The sequence below is a fragment of the Cololabis saira genome, chromosome 18 (assembly GCF_033807715.1).
Source record: "Cololabis saira isolate AMF1-May2022 chromosome 18, fColSai1.1, whole genome shotgun sequence".
NCBI classification, from domain to species: Eukaryota; Metazoa; Chordata; class Actinopteri; order Beloniformes; family Belonidae; genus Cololabis; species Cololabis saira.
Window position 1 is genome coordinate 11,592,514 of NC_084604.1, and position 13,708 is coordinate 11,606,221.

General features: G+C 40.0%; 1 protein-coding gene across 5 annotated transcripts in view; it reads left to right on the top strand.

The window, feature by feature from the left end:
* Window positions 1-1,240: 1,240 nt before the first annotated feature.
* The window catches only part of LOC133464704 (DNA (cytosine-5)-methyltransferase 3A-like), a 65,711-nt gene continuing 53,243 nt past the window's right edge, over window positions 1,241-13,708 (top strand). For all 5 annotated transcript variants that reach the window (XM_061746837.1, XM_061746838.1, XM_061746839.1 and 2 more), the window contains exons 1-2: window positions 1,241-1,331; window positions 6,225-6,468. In XM_061746837.1, coding sequence (XP_061602821.1) covers window positions 6,400-6,468 — 69 coding nt within the window. In that variant the 5' untranslated portion in view covers window positions 1,241-1,331; window positions 6,225-6,399. The remainder of the gene's footprint in view (window positions 1,332-6,224; window positions 6,469-13,708) is intronic.

Genomic DNA, 13,708 nt, shown 5'->3' on the forward strand with positions numbered 1-13,708 from the left:
CTATAGTGAAAGAGTCAATAATAAATGTGCTAATATCTGCCCATAGTTTTTTCGAATGAGAGCAAAGCCAGAATAAATGAACAACTGTTTCTGGATGTAAATTACAGAAGGAACAATTCGTATTAATGTCCTTTTTAAATTTGTGCATGTAATGGCTAGCAGGATAATATTTATGTATGATTTTGTAAGACCTCCTTAACCTTATTTGTGATTAAAAACTTGTTAGGAAGCATCCAAGTTTTCAATATGATCTGTGAACTTGGTCGTCGTCCTGTCCAGAGGTGTCAAGTAACAAAGTACAAATACTTCGTTACCTTACTTAAGTAGAAATTTTGGTTATCTATACTTCACTGGAGTAATTATTTTTCAGACGACTTTTTACTTTTACTCCTTACATTTTCACGCAATTATCTGTACTTTTTACTCCTTACATTTTAAAAACAGCCTCGTTACTCTATTTCATTTCGGCCTTTAAAAGAAAACTATCCAGTTAAATTGCTCCATCCGGATAGTGTGAATTTGGTTGTGGTTGTTTCAGATGTTCTTGTCCAGTTTTGTTCTTACATCCGTTCCCTCAGATTCCTGCAACTAAACTTGGATGTACATTCCAATAAAGGTTAGGATAAATGATAACATGCCTCTGAAGTTTGACTTTTTGCACCATTACAATACTTATAGGCAACTAGTCATCATATCTCCTGCTCTCTGAAACACATGTTAATGCTCAATAGTACACATATATGGTTCTTTAATATATTTGCATTATACTAAGATGCATTCATTTTCAATGGCTTTTTTCCCCCTTACTTTTACTTTTATACTTTAAGTAGTTTTGAAACCAGTACTTTTATACTTTTACTTGAGTAAAAAACTTGAGTTGATACTTCAACTTCTACAGGAGTATTTTTAAACTCTAGTATCTATACTTCTACCTGAGTAATGAATGTGAATACTTGACACCTCTGGTCCTGTCTCGACCCTGAACTCACAGACCTGAGCGCGGTTCGGTCGGTCGTGAAAGACTTTAGGACCGCGCGGAAAAACGTGCGCAGGGCTCCGCGGCTCGTGCGCAGGACGGCGAGAGAGAGAGAGGGAGAAGGCTGATTTATGGTTCCGCGTCACACCAACGCAGAGCGGTGTGCGTCGCCGCGTACCCTACGCCGTCGCTTTAACGCAGAACCAATAATCAGCCTAGAGAGTGAGGTAGAAGCCCCGGTAGAGCGGGGAGGGGAGAGAGAGGGAGGAGGGAGAGAGAGGCAGCGCGTGAACGCAGGAGAGAGAGAGAGAGAGCGGACCGTCAGGGTCCGGCCGCCTGAGGGACGAACGACACGGTAAATATAAACATGACATTAACGCTCGCATTAACGCAGGTTAACTTAGCGACGGTCATCTCCCGGAGAGCTCGCTGGGGGGGCTGCGGAGTCAAAGCGGCGGGTTTAGCAGATGATGTGCGCGTAAACCGGGGGGGAGTGGGGGGGGGGGGGGGGGGGGTGTGAACTTGGAGATTTATTTTAGCGGAGAAAACAGACCCCGGCCACCCCGGCCGGCCGGCCCGACGACTGTTACATAAGCAGCGGAGCGGCGAGCACCGTCCGCTCCCGCGGCGCTCCGCTCCGTCCAGCAGATGCAGACAGACACATCAGCGCGCGCTCCCGCGGCCCGGCCGGCGCGGGAGCGCGCCTCGCCGAGGTTAACGGGTGCATCGGGTCTGAAGCGCGCAGGCAGCCGGGACCGGGGCTTTTTTTTTTATTAAAACCTGACCCACTTAACGCTGGTCGCCGCCACGCACCGACACGTGATTGTACCTGGTTATTAAAGGTTGTGTTTGTAAAGGCCGCCTGAGGTCGCTCCCAATATTCACCGTCATAAAGCTGCTGTTCCGGCGAAGGTGCAGAGAAACAGCCCTGTCAGGACACACTAGAAAATAAAAGTTAACACTATAGCCCAAGGGATGGAGCTGGTTATTTCACTGTTATTTGGAAAAAAATAAGAAAAACGAAAGTACTATTAATAATAATAATAATAACAATAATAATAATAATAATAATAATAATAATAATAATAATAATAATAATAATAATAATAATAATAACACCTTTATTTATAAAGCGCTTTTCAAAAACAAGTCACAAAGTCCAATAAATACAATTAAAAACATGCAATTAAAAACAGGAAACAAACAATTAGTACAATATTAAGATAATATGGAGCCCCTCTGGTGACATTTGAAAAAAATAAAATAATGCATGGCCACATATTAATAACTCGTAGCCACGAGTTAATATTTCGTGGCCACGCATTGATTATCTCGTGCCCATGCATCATTTTACTCGTGGATGGCATTATAACCTGCTTTCTGGACTGCGTGGATGCAACTTCCTTGGTGGGATGGTTATTCATCATTAATAACGGTAATTATAGTCTATTTATATTAAAGAGCAAGAGTATTGTCATGGCGAGTGTAGTAATAACATGTGACATTTGAAAAAAATAAAATAATGCGTGGCCACGCATTAATAACTCGTGACCACGCATTAATTATCTCGTGGCTACGAGATATTAACTCGTGGCCATGAGTTATTTTATTTTTTTCAAATGTCACCAGAGGGGCTCCGTAAGATAAGACACAATTGAGAGATAATAAAAACAGACAATTAATACAGTCAGTTAAACGCAAGTCTAAAATAGTGAGTTTTTAAAAGTGACTTAAAAGAAGACAGTGTGTTAGCTCCCTGATCTCCTCCGGCAGGTCATTCCATCAGCGAGGGGCTAAAACAGAAAAGGCCCGGTCACCCTTGGTCTTTAAGTTAGACCAAGGAATGGCCAGGAATGACCCACCAGAGGACCTCAGGGTGCGTTCAGGCTCGTATGAGGTCAGGAGGTCAGCTATGTAATCAGGAGCTAGCCCCAAAAGAGCCTTAAAAGTAATAATTAAAATGTTAAAATCCACTCTATTACCTGCCAACTTTATATTTATTACCAGAATCAGCTGGTCTGTTTCTATTATTTGAGTGTATATCAATTAATGCGTGTTGGGTGTACATTTAATTCAGATTTTTATTTGGTGGGGATAATAGCATTGGAAATTTTTGTTCATTGCACATTTTTGAAAAAAAAATATCAAAAAATCATGTGTTTGTTTTATTTTTTAGTGTTTTCAACAGAGTTTTGATTTTTGCTGTGTGGACAAAGCTTTGGCACATGCACGGGGAGGCTTTATTTTGCTCAAAACCTTAGAGTAATGTGTGATGTGTTGTAGTTAAAGACCTGAACTCATGACCTCAGTATTTCCAAAATACCAGCTTATATTCTTAATGATCTTTTTCACTCTCTAGATGATGCAGAAGATGTAGTTAGGGCACAGCTTCAACCAATGTTTAAGAATTGAAAAAAAAAAAAATCAATAGAAAAGTTATGTGCCATTGTTTTATTTAAAATACTAATTGCATAATTCCAGATTCGTTTTAGAGAACATTAACAGTTTACTTATTTAAACCAATTGACACCAGGATGTAAGTCATGTTACAGTCAGAGGGTTGAGAGGAAACATGGAAACTTGCTCCAGTTAAGCGATCAAGAATGTCCTACTTCATGCTTTTATTGTGAAAAAAAAGTTGCCTACTTCCGTGTCTTGTCACTGCCTAGCTCTCATTACCTTGACAAATCCCTGGAGGTTTTTTTTGTTTTTTTTTCCTGCGCAACTATTTCTCCTCCCACCAGTACAGGCTTCTGCCTGGGCCTCTTGATTATGCTTTAATTTAAACCATTGCTGGCATGAAGACCAGAACCATTTAAATCAGTGTTATATTGACTTGTTATAGGAGCACATACGTCTGCAAATACTCCAAACTTTGAGGAGTTATCTGGCCTGCGGCCTGGAGCTCGGGATTCCCAGGACTGCTGGGGTGGATGCTGTACACCCATTTCTGCAAAGTTTCCACCCCTGTCGTTTTGCTGGTAGTCCTGGCTCAGTGCCGGGTTGCCTGTACAGTAGATGATGTAAGGCTACAGCACAAGGAGTGACATACTGTACGTGTTCAAATCACTGCTGAGCTCTAGTTTTCATTTGCATACATGAAAGCATTACAGAGCTTTCATGCTTCAAGATCTGTGAGTTTAAATCGTCATCACGCTCAGAGTAGCTCGCAGACGTAGGCAGCTGAGCTCTGGTTATAGTAAATCCACTTAATCTAATTTATGCGTCCCATTTTGAGCATATACAAGGACAACATAAACTTTAAAGGCTCTGTTGAAGTTTGACCTTAATGCAGGTTATTAGCAAAATATCATCTAAATCCAGGTCCAGAGGGAGAGCTGGTAGTCCCTCCTTGGTCTTTAGTTAGATATTACAGAGCTGCCATGTGTAGTTTGGAGTGTGTTCTGCACCTAATGGGAAGTCAGAGGTAACAAGAAACTTACACAAACAAAGAAGGAGGTACCAGCCTTAAAGAGCCTCACAGCCACATTTTTACCCCAAAGCTTCCAAGCAGCCCAACCCTGCATAGTGGGACTTCTTGATGTCACAGGTATGCACGGAAAAATAAGAGAGGGCCGCTGTTCTATTCCCATGTTATATTATATTAAAAACAATACACATGTAAGGTTCTGCGACATTAATGGAACAAGATCCCTCTGTTGTCAAAGACATGGCTGATTTTGGATTAAAGTTGTGCTTCATGTTAGAGTAACGTGAAACAGAATGTGATGAGTCCTGTTATACACCCCAGCATTCACGATTGTAATCCATGTTTTAATCTCTCAGGAGGAACTGTGCCTTGGGATTTAAATGAACCAGAGTGCTGCCTTTTGCTTGCCCCCTTAAAACCTGAGTACCTTATTGGCAGTTTGTAAAGAGAAGTAAAAAGAGCTTTCTGCTTCTTCATCTTGAGGAAAAAGACTCAAACTGTGAGATGACCTGTTTTTAGCAGCCAGTCGTTGGACATTTACCTGTCAAAGCATGCTGGTAAAGACACGGTTAACACTCTTAGTTGTCAGCAATCTGTCAAAATGTGTGTAAACAAAAGCTTTGAGAGAGCTTCAAACCAAGTGTTTATGAAATAAGGATTTTACCCGAACAACGTGTTCTCTAGCAACAAATCTGTGACTGTGTCCTCTTTCCTTTGTGCACCCGCTGCTTTAATACGGTCATTAATAAGCTTCCTTTTAACAAAAAAACGTTGATGAGAGTGACGGGACCAGAGGATGATGAAATGAGAGCCAATATGAGCTCAAGTACTTACAAGGTCACACGTCGACGGCTCTCTGCTGAGCAGTTCCCTTGGAGTGGCACTCCACTCGTCTGCACAAGCGCCACTAAAACACACGCATCAGCTTCATGGTTAATCGAATGAATACAGAATCATTTCCTTGGTACGGCTTCTTGTTTGTGAGGAAATACGTTTTATGTCAGTGGAAACTGAATACCCCGGGATGTTTGAATGTAAAAAGAAACAAGCACATTAAAATAACACTTGTTATTTTTGATGTTTTGTGGATATCTTGGATGATTTTATATTTACTGTGATGGCTCCATTCATACAGTAGCTCAAACAGTTACTGATTGTGGTACATTTTTGTAGCTGACACCCAGAGATTTTGCTGCACGTCTCCTCAATTCCTCTAATGACTCTTGTCCATTTGCAGTGTCCTCTGTTTAATAAAAACCAGAGTCATTTGCAACCCTTACCTAATTAAACTATGACTTTGTTCTGCCCAAATAGTCTGACCTGTGTCATATTTGAATGCAAAACTCAGATTTTGGTCTGCTGAATGCAGCCATTTTGTCAAATAAAACAGGACAGTATTATCCAAGCACATCAATCCCTCTGACGGTCATGTCGACAGCTACCCTGATTCTGTCACATTCCTCAGAGGACACTTGTGCACGTGTGTGTGTATCTGTGACTGAAGATCAGTCACAGATAAGGAATTTAATATGTTATGCTCTGCTAGTCCAGGAATCCCATCCATTAAATATAATCCATACAGACACACACACCTGTTGCCCAGCCTTGACCCTGGGGATGATGGGGTGTGTTTTAACCTGTGTACATGTGTGTGAAACGCTGAGTAAGATATCGACTGAACAATGTGAGAATATGCAAAATGAAACCAGAAGTCACATACTGAGATGTTTTTTGTTTTTCACTCAATTGACATATTTCCTGTTACGGTGCTGTGTTTTCTCATGTTGTGGGGGGTGTGTTTTCTTGTTTTTCTCCCAGGAGAGGGTGAGGACTGAGTGAGCGTGAGCGTCCAACCAGCCCAGAGACTGAATGAAGCTGCACCTGGTGCTTCAGATGGCCTTTCCCATGTTTTGATTTTCTGCGTGTTGTTTTTTTTCTTTTTTTGTTTCTTTTTGTACTCTCTGAACTTGGTTGATCAGCGGCGCTCCCTGCCATGCCGTCCAACAGTCCTGCTGCCGCTGAGCCACCTCAGACGCCAGAGAACGAAATCTCCAATGATGTGGTAAGATGGGATGTTACCGTCATTTTACCGTTTCAGTGTCTTATGATGACGCTACAGGACACAAGCAACATAGGTACATCTAGTATCTGTATTACCTATAATTCTCTATATATGCATCAACAGAATGTAAAATTTAATTTAACTAGTATTACAACACGGATAAAACATGCAAATTAGACAAAAATAAAACTGTACTCGGGGTGATTTTACAGTCAGGAGGCTAAAACTGCCTATTTATCACATCCAAGACTTAAAAAGTGGAAACATTAAATGCTTAATCATGAAAAAAAAAGTTAAAAAAATCTAAAATATTACGTGGGTTTCTATCTTTAGATAGACATTTTTCTTGTTAGTAAACAGTATGACATATCCTGGTGGGCCGAGCATCCGCTGTAACCTGGCTGTAGCATTAGCAATCCTTAATTGCCTAGTTTAGAACTTTATGGATGATAAAAATACCTTTAAAACTCGCACCAGTGACCTACAGTAGTTTGGGTACGTAGGTTTACTTAATCACCTGAGTGTTACTAAAAGAAATAGCCTATTCGACCCGTAACCATTCACTCAGTGGAAGGATGATTTAATCTTTACCCTTTTTATTGATCCAGTTTCTGATTGGATGGGCACGATAACCACCACATGCTATGTTACACACAGAACAGTAGATGCATTTTTTTAAACGTACCTGATATTAATTTTTGGTTGACAGCGAGTTATGGGTGATATGTGATAGAATTAAAATTTTGACCCATTTGTGGTATTTCTATCATTCTGACACCCAACAACACAACAAGACAACATCTTAAAACTTTTATAGAGCTACTAAACAGCGGTGAATATTCATATTTTCACTCAGGCTCCCCCTGTCTCGCCTCCAGCTAGATGTGATGCGTCATAGTGACGTACGCCCTGAAGGGGTTTGAAGTCAAATCTGCAGTCTGTGAAAACAACTTTCTCACTAAGGAAAGTAATCTAAGGCCTTTTGAACATACTGTACATTTTTCATGACTCCACTGAGAAATTCAGTAAGTAATTAATATGTTGAATAATAAAATGAGATTAAATTAAATGTGTTAATTGGAACATATCATTAAATGTATTTTAATACTTTATTGCAGATGTAATCAATTCATTTACGGTCCACGCATAAATGTATGACATAATTTGATTATTATTGATTTATTACAACTAAACTGCAAAAATGTCTGCTTATTTTATCATCATTCCAGTGGCTTAAACACCATAAAACTGAAACAAGTTGACGTTTTGACAATCAGTCCATGTCAGTGTTAAATTACTGATCTAAAAATTGGAATCAATTTCTAAACAATATTTATAGTTTAAGTAGACGTTGCATAAACTTATTGGTGTATTAGGGACTGAGTTAAATCATTGCACCTCTCAAATTTTACACTCATTTGTTTTTTTTGCATTAACTTTGATGCAAACAGCATGTAAATAAAATTGTTGCAACCAATAATGTCTTGACTTTAAAACTGCATTTAAGTCAAACTGGAAATACACATATACAAATGCATCTTCCAGTGCAACAGTTGCATTTATCATAACAGTTTCCACCGTCACATATTGATGTGGATAAACTGTTGTCTTCTTTTGGGATCCTGGACTTTTACTACATCTGTCATTTAGCTTTATAATTCACAGTTAAGTTTAAAAAAAATAAATAAATGTTTAGCTAACCCATAAAAACCTCGGACGTCAGACTGGGTTTGCAATAATTGAACTTGCAGTTATGCATTTATATTCCTTATACACCACTGTGCATTCCTCACACTGGGTTTGACCACATGCAGGAGACGTGTTTCAGTCTCAAACCGTCTATTTTTGTTTTTAAGCACGCACACTCACACACATGTGTTAGCACAAGCCAGACAGGTGAAAAATGACTCCTTTCATATGTGCCCCAGGGCACCGGGCGATCCTCGTAAATCTGTGTGATGTTTGAACTTCTTTCTGTAACAACGCTATATAGAGACCCGTTTGACTCGCTTACGTCCACACTCCCACGGTGGCACGAAGCCAAAACAAAGCTTCCTCTTATAGAGCTGTTCTTTTTAACTCTCTAAGGTCAAACTGTCTTGCTCAAAGAGTTAAAAAAAACAAAAAAAAAAACAGGGAGGAATCAGAAGAAGCAACAGGGTTTGAAAACAGAGAGGAAGATGAGGAGATTGAGGCGTAAGAGTTGATACCATTGATAATCATTGCCAGATGACTGGAGTTACTATTCAAATGCTGAAAATAGAAATACACATCTGTGGGATTAGACAAAGGAAGTGTCTGAGCTTGTGAAATAATTATAGTGGTACATCAAAATTTGCGAACTAACAAAATACTTAGGAGACCTATAAAGGAGTTTATACAACACTGGCTGTGAAAGCAGCTTTAAAATTTCACTCTTAAATGTCTGTTTGTACTTATGTGCTGCACGATTTTCAGCTTTTCTGTTTTAGCGAATAAAATGTAGTTTTCAACACTTCACGATACGGCTGGAACGGATGTCATACCTCATAGTTCAGATCATATCTATGTTTTTAAGCCAAATGTCTGGATCTTTGTGGTTGGTATATTTTTAAAAAGAACAGAGGGAGCAAATATTTATTTATTTATCTATTTATAAATGAAAAAAGTAAGGAATAACATTCAGTGAGTCATGTTTTTGAATAATCTTAAGCAAAATTCAATTTTAGAAGTACAAAAGAGATGTCAAGATGCTGAAATTTGAACACCTTAACAACTAAGAATTAGTCTTAAATTAAAACATTCATTCAAGAAAAACACAGCTATACTCAAACCCAAGGCATTTCTTTAAATGAATCAGATACCTATCTTCAATAGATGTAAGACGTAGTTACATGGTTATATGGCTTGGCAATGCTGAAATACTGTGCTTGTTTTGACCAACACCCTTAAATAAATACAGTACATCACATATAAGGTCATCTTTTTATATCACCAATACAGTGGATTATTGTTCCGTGTTAAAGCGACTTGTGCTTGCTTTGGATTTAACTGCGATATGTAAACCTTTAATGCTGCAATATGCTTCAAAAGAAGCCACTCATAAATCATACTAAGTGTTAAAAGATGGTTGGAACATACGTTAAAACCTCTCGTCTGATCTTTCAAGGATAAGTAATCCCAGTGGAATCAACTTTATAAGTAATGTTTCACAAAATGTAGCTGATTGAGAGTGAGAAAAAAGTTTCAATTCCGTTTTATATTTCTAGATTGCACACCACATGAATGGCAAATAAAAAGCAACACTTATCAGGCTGTCAGCATTTAAGATAAACTTTTGAGTGGATAGCAAGGTTTTTTTAAAGATTTTTTTGGGCTCTAGTGGCCCTTTATTCAAGTTGCAGACAGGAAGGGGGTAGAGAGAGAGAATGGGGATGACATGCAGGAAAGGTGCGCAGGCCAGGATTGGAACCTGCGACCACTGCAGGAGGACTGTAGCCTCAGTATATTAGCCACTTGCTTAACCCACTGTGCCACCGGGCAGCCCAGAAAGCACAGTTTTAAATAATGTCACTGACAGCTGTCACTGTCCAACATACTCCAGCTCCCACCTGATGGTGGCTGAGATAAGCTTCACCCCACAGGAGGAAAAGGGCTTAAGAACGAGATGGCTCGGTAATAAGATGCTACAACCCCAATGATAGACAGGAGAATTTGGAAAAGCAAAGCATCATATTATGGCTGTCTTGTCAGTAAGTTATATCCTGTAACTGTAGATGTAAGTTGTCCATGTAAATGTGTAGAATATAGAGCTCAATGCTGCGCGAGTGTAGGAAAAGAATAAAGAAAATCACTCAAGTCCTACGTTTCAATGTAATGAGTACATATGAAGGCCAAATCTGATTTAAATGTGAGGTGAATAGTGGATTCAGATTGAAATGGAGAAGGCGGATGAGAGGGGAGATGTAGGAAACGAGCACACAGGAAAGAAAGGAGGGGAGAGATCGAGAGCAGGACACAGGGATGGGGAAAAAAGAAAGAGGACAAGCTGTCTGCTGCTGATGGGATCCTCCTCTGCCTGCCTGGCTTGCAGTCTGGTTGCTTAGCAACTGCAGCAGCCTAAAATAGCCTTCCGGGAGACAGAAATAAACCCAAGATATATGGACAAAATGTTGAGAGTGGGCTTTTCTGAGAGTTGACATATTTTTATAAGACATGGTTAAGTGGTTTTCTAGTTCTGTCAGTATGTGTTACACTTGTTTTTTTTTTTTAATTAGATCACTTATAGCACCTAATCAATTTCAGCTGTATTGTGGTAATGTGACAGGCATATGGGCAGCAAACCAGGCAGACGGGCACAAAGCCATTACTTATTTTAGCTGGTTGCTAAGCTTATTTTTAAGGAAGTGGCATCAGATTGTGAAGGAGTGCGGCGACCCTGCCGGAGACAGTTGCCAAGCAGTTTCAGCACCGTAGCAACCGTTCCATTATCACCGTGATTCGGGTCCAGCAGTGACGGGAGACTGAAATGAAAACACAAACCGGGCAACAGGCAGCACACTACTTTGAGTGACACGCATGATGGCAGCGGAGAAGTTAAATAAAAAAACAGATGTTTGTATTCCTGACCAGAGAAAAACTGAAACAAAACTTGTTTGAGTGTTTTTCCACTTAGGAAGAAGTAAAGGAGAGTAGACTTGACAAAAATGAGCCTCACAAAGAAGAAACCACAATGGCCGGGTTTCCCAGATCAGTTAAGTAGTTCTTAACAGTGAAAGACTTCTTTCAAACCTTCTTAAGGAGCCTGTGAAAGAAAATCGCGTTTCCCAGAGTCGCTCTTAGCTTAAGTATCTCTTTCATTAAGAAGGAAATGAAAGATGCTGCTGACCCAGTCTTTACAACCATCTTAGTGAACAAAGACTCACAGATCCAGCCGCGTCAGGCAAATCAATATCACACCAAGCAATGAGATATTAAAACAATGCACCCCGCACAAGTTTTGATCTATTTTATACTTTAGATTTATATAGTTTAGCATTTATTGGTGACAGCAAAGGGGAGGAAAAAAAAGAAAAATAAGGAATAACAAGTGTGTTCCTGTATATGCTTTATGCATTACGCACAAATAAAACGATCATCATGAATATCATTTATTTGATGATTTGGCTCAACCGCGTCACCGTGCGCGAAGCAGAACTGTTTTTATGAACGCATTCGTGCGTCAGCACTTCAGTCCCCTGGACTGCTGTCGGACCGCGCTGTCCAGGCAGCCGGGACACCGATCCTCCTGCGCCGCGCCCGAGCGCATCTATGTGATGACAGGGAAGCAGCAGCTGATCAACGGGATCCTTTGATGAATCGTTCATTACAGTCTCAAATATAATCAATGGTGTCGGTTTATATTAAAGAATCTTTTTGCCCAGAAGAAAAAAGAGCGAAGACAACGACCCATAACTATTTTCTTCTCTTGAAAAAACCCACCTGCGGGATGCAGCAGCATCAGAAGAGCAGGAATACGTGCGAGGCGGGGATGATCTCTGCAATCTGAAGCCCTCTATAATTGTAAAAAGAATTTCACTTATCACGGGTTCTTTTTGGAACATAACCCCTGCGAAAAACCAGGGATTGCTGTAATTCCACGTTGCGATTTGCGAAACTCGCCTTCTCTTGGCTCATGTTTTTGAACACACACACACGCCCACCACGTTTCCTCCCGGTTTCTGCGTGTGGGGAAAAAAAGCCTCACTGTAGCCAGAAATAACGGAGTAACGCACCGTTTGGATGAAAAAGGGTCATTGAATTATATTTATCATCTTAATTTTTCATTATAACGCACAGGCAGCAGGGAATTAGTGCGTTAGGGAGCAGTGCTGCGTGTGAAAATGCGCTGATAGTGATCGGTGATCGATTTGCCTGGCATCGATTCATTTGGTTTCAGAACCGGACAGCTGCTCCAAAGAGCTTCTGAAAGAGCGAAACTAAAGAACGGTGTTAAGAAGTCATCTGGGAAACACCCGTATCTTAGGGTTCTCTCTTAGTTCAAACCTTCTTTGAACCTCTCTTAAATCCTTAAGAGAGGTTGGATCTGGGAAACCCGGCCAATGTAATTATTGCAGCAAAGTAAGAAGCTATATTTGATTTAAAATAAATAAATGAATAAAACAGAGAAAAGGTTTTTCCTGAAGTTAGTATTAAACCTGTAGAGACCTCGCAATTAATTGGTTGAAGCAAACAGCCATTCTACGTGGCTGCGTCCATATTTGTGGCAGTAAAAAAGTCCAAACGGAGCAAAGTGCAAACAGACACTTAAGAACTGGTACCCCATCCTGCTATCCTGCTAGTAATACAGTTCAGTGTCAGTGGCTTAATTTCTGCCAGACGCAGCAAGGCACTTGTTGAGTGCTCAAATCTGAATAAGAAAGTCTGTAATAAAAGCCATTGCAGCTGCAAAACGTCAGCCTCCCTCTCAAACTGAAGCACACATAAAGTTAACGCACATTATTTCTTACAGACGAAGCTCTATTTAGATTTGGATTGCTTAAGATGCAGCAGATGCTGCTTGTATTATTTTTTTATTTCAGGTGACCTCTTGGGCCTAATAAAAACATTGCTCACCCTCAACGCTCCTCAGCACACTCAACTTCCCAAAGTAGTTGTAAAAATAGAACCTGGGGATTTAGTTTTGGTTGAATCCACCAAATTTCAGGGAGAGGGTCGCCTTTAAAATAATCCAGCAGCAGTTTCGGAGGAGAGGAAGACTCTGCTCTGGTTGTGAATGACTGCACACTGGCTGGACAATCAAATAGGGAATTGGCCATGTCATTTAAGCTCTTTTGCATGTACTGTTTAGTCGTCTGTGATTGTGTCAATATAACGAAAGAAAACCAACCATTGGCTTGCAAATAGTTGGGTAGTGACATTGATTTAAAAGTCATAAACTTGTCTATGATTTATGCTTAATTCTATTTAATCATATACTCCAAGATCAGCGTCATTAGAAGAATAAAGCATCATCTTGATGTGATCAATTTTTGTTAACACGGTCTCATTTACTGCATGCCATTATATAAAATTAGTTTGTCACAAACTTCATTGATTTAGTCACACAGCCTCAGCAGTATCTAGTATTGCCTCATTTACAGTATCTCCCAGCAAAGTCTTGATCCTGTTTTTTAATCTGAACTAATATCAACAGATGGTTTATGGTTCCCTGTCTTGAAACAAACATTTTAAAGCAAGAAGATCAGGTGCGCCTCTTGTA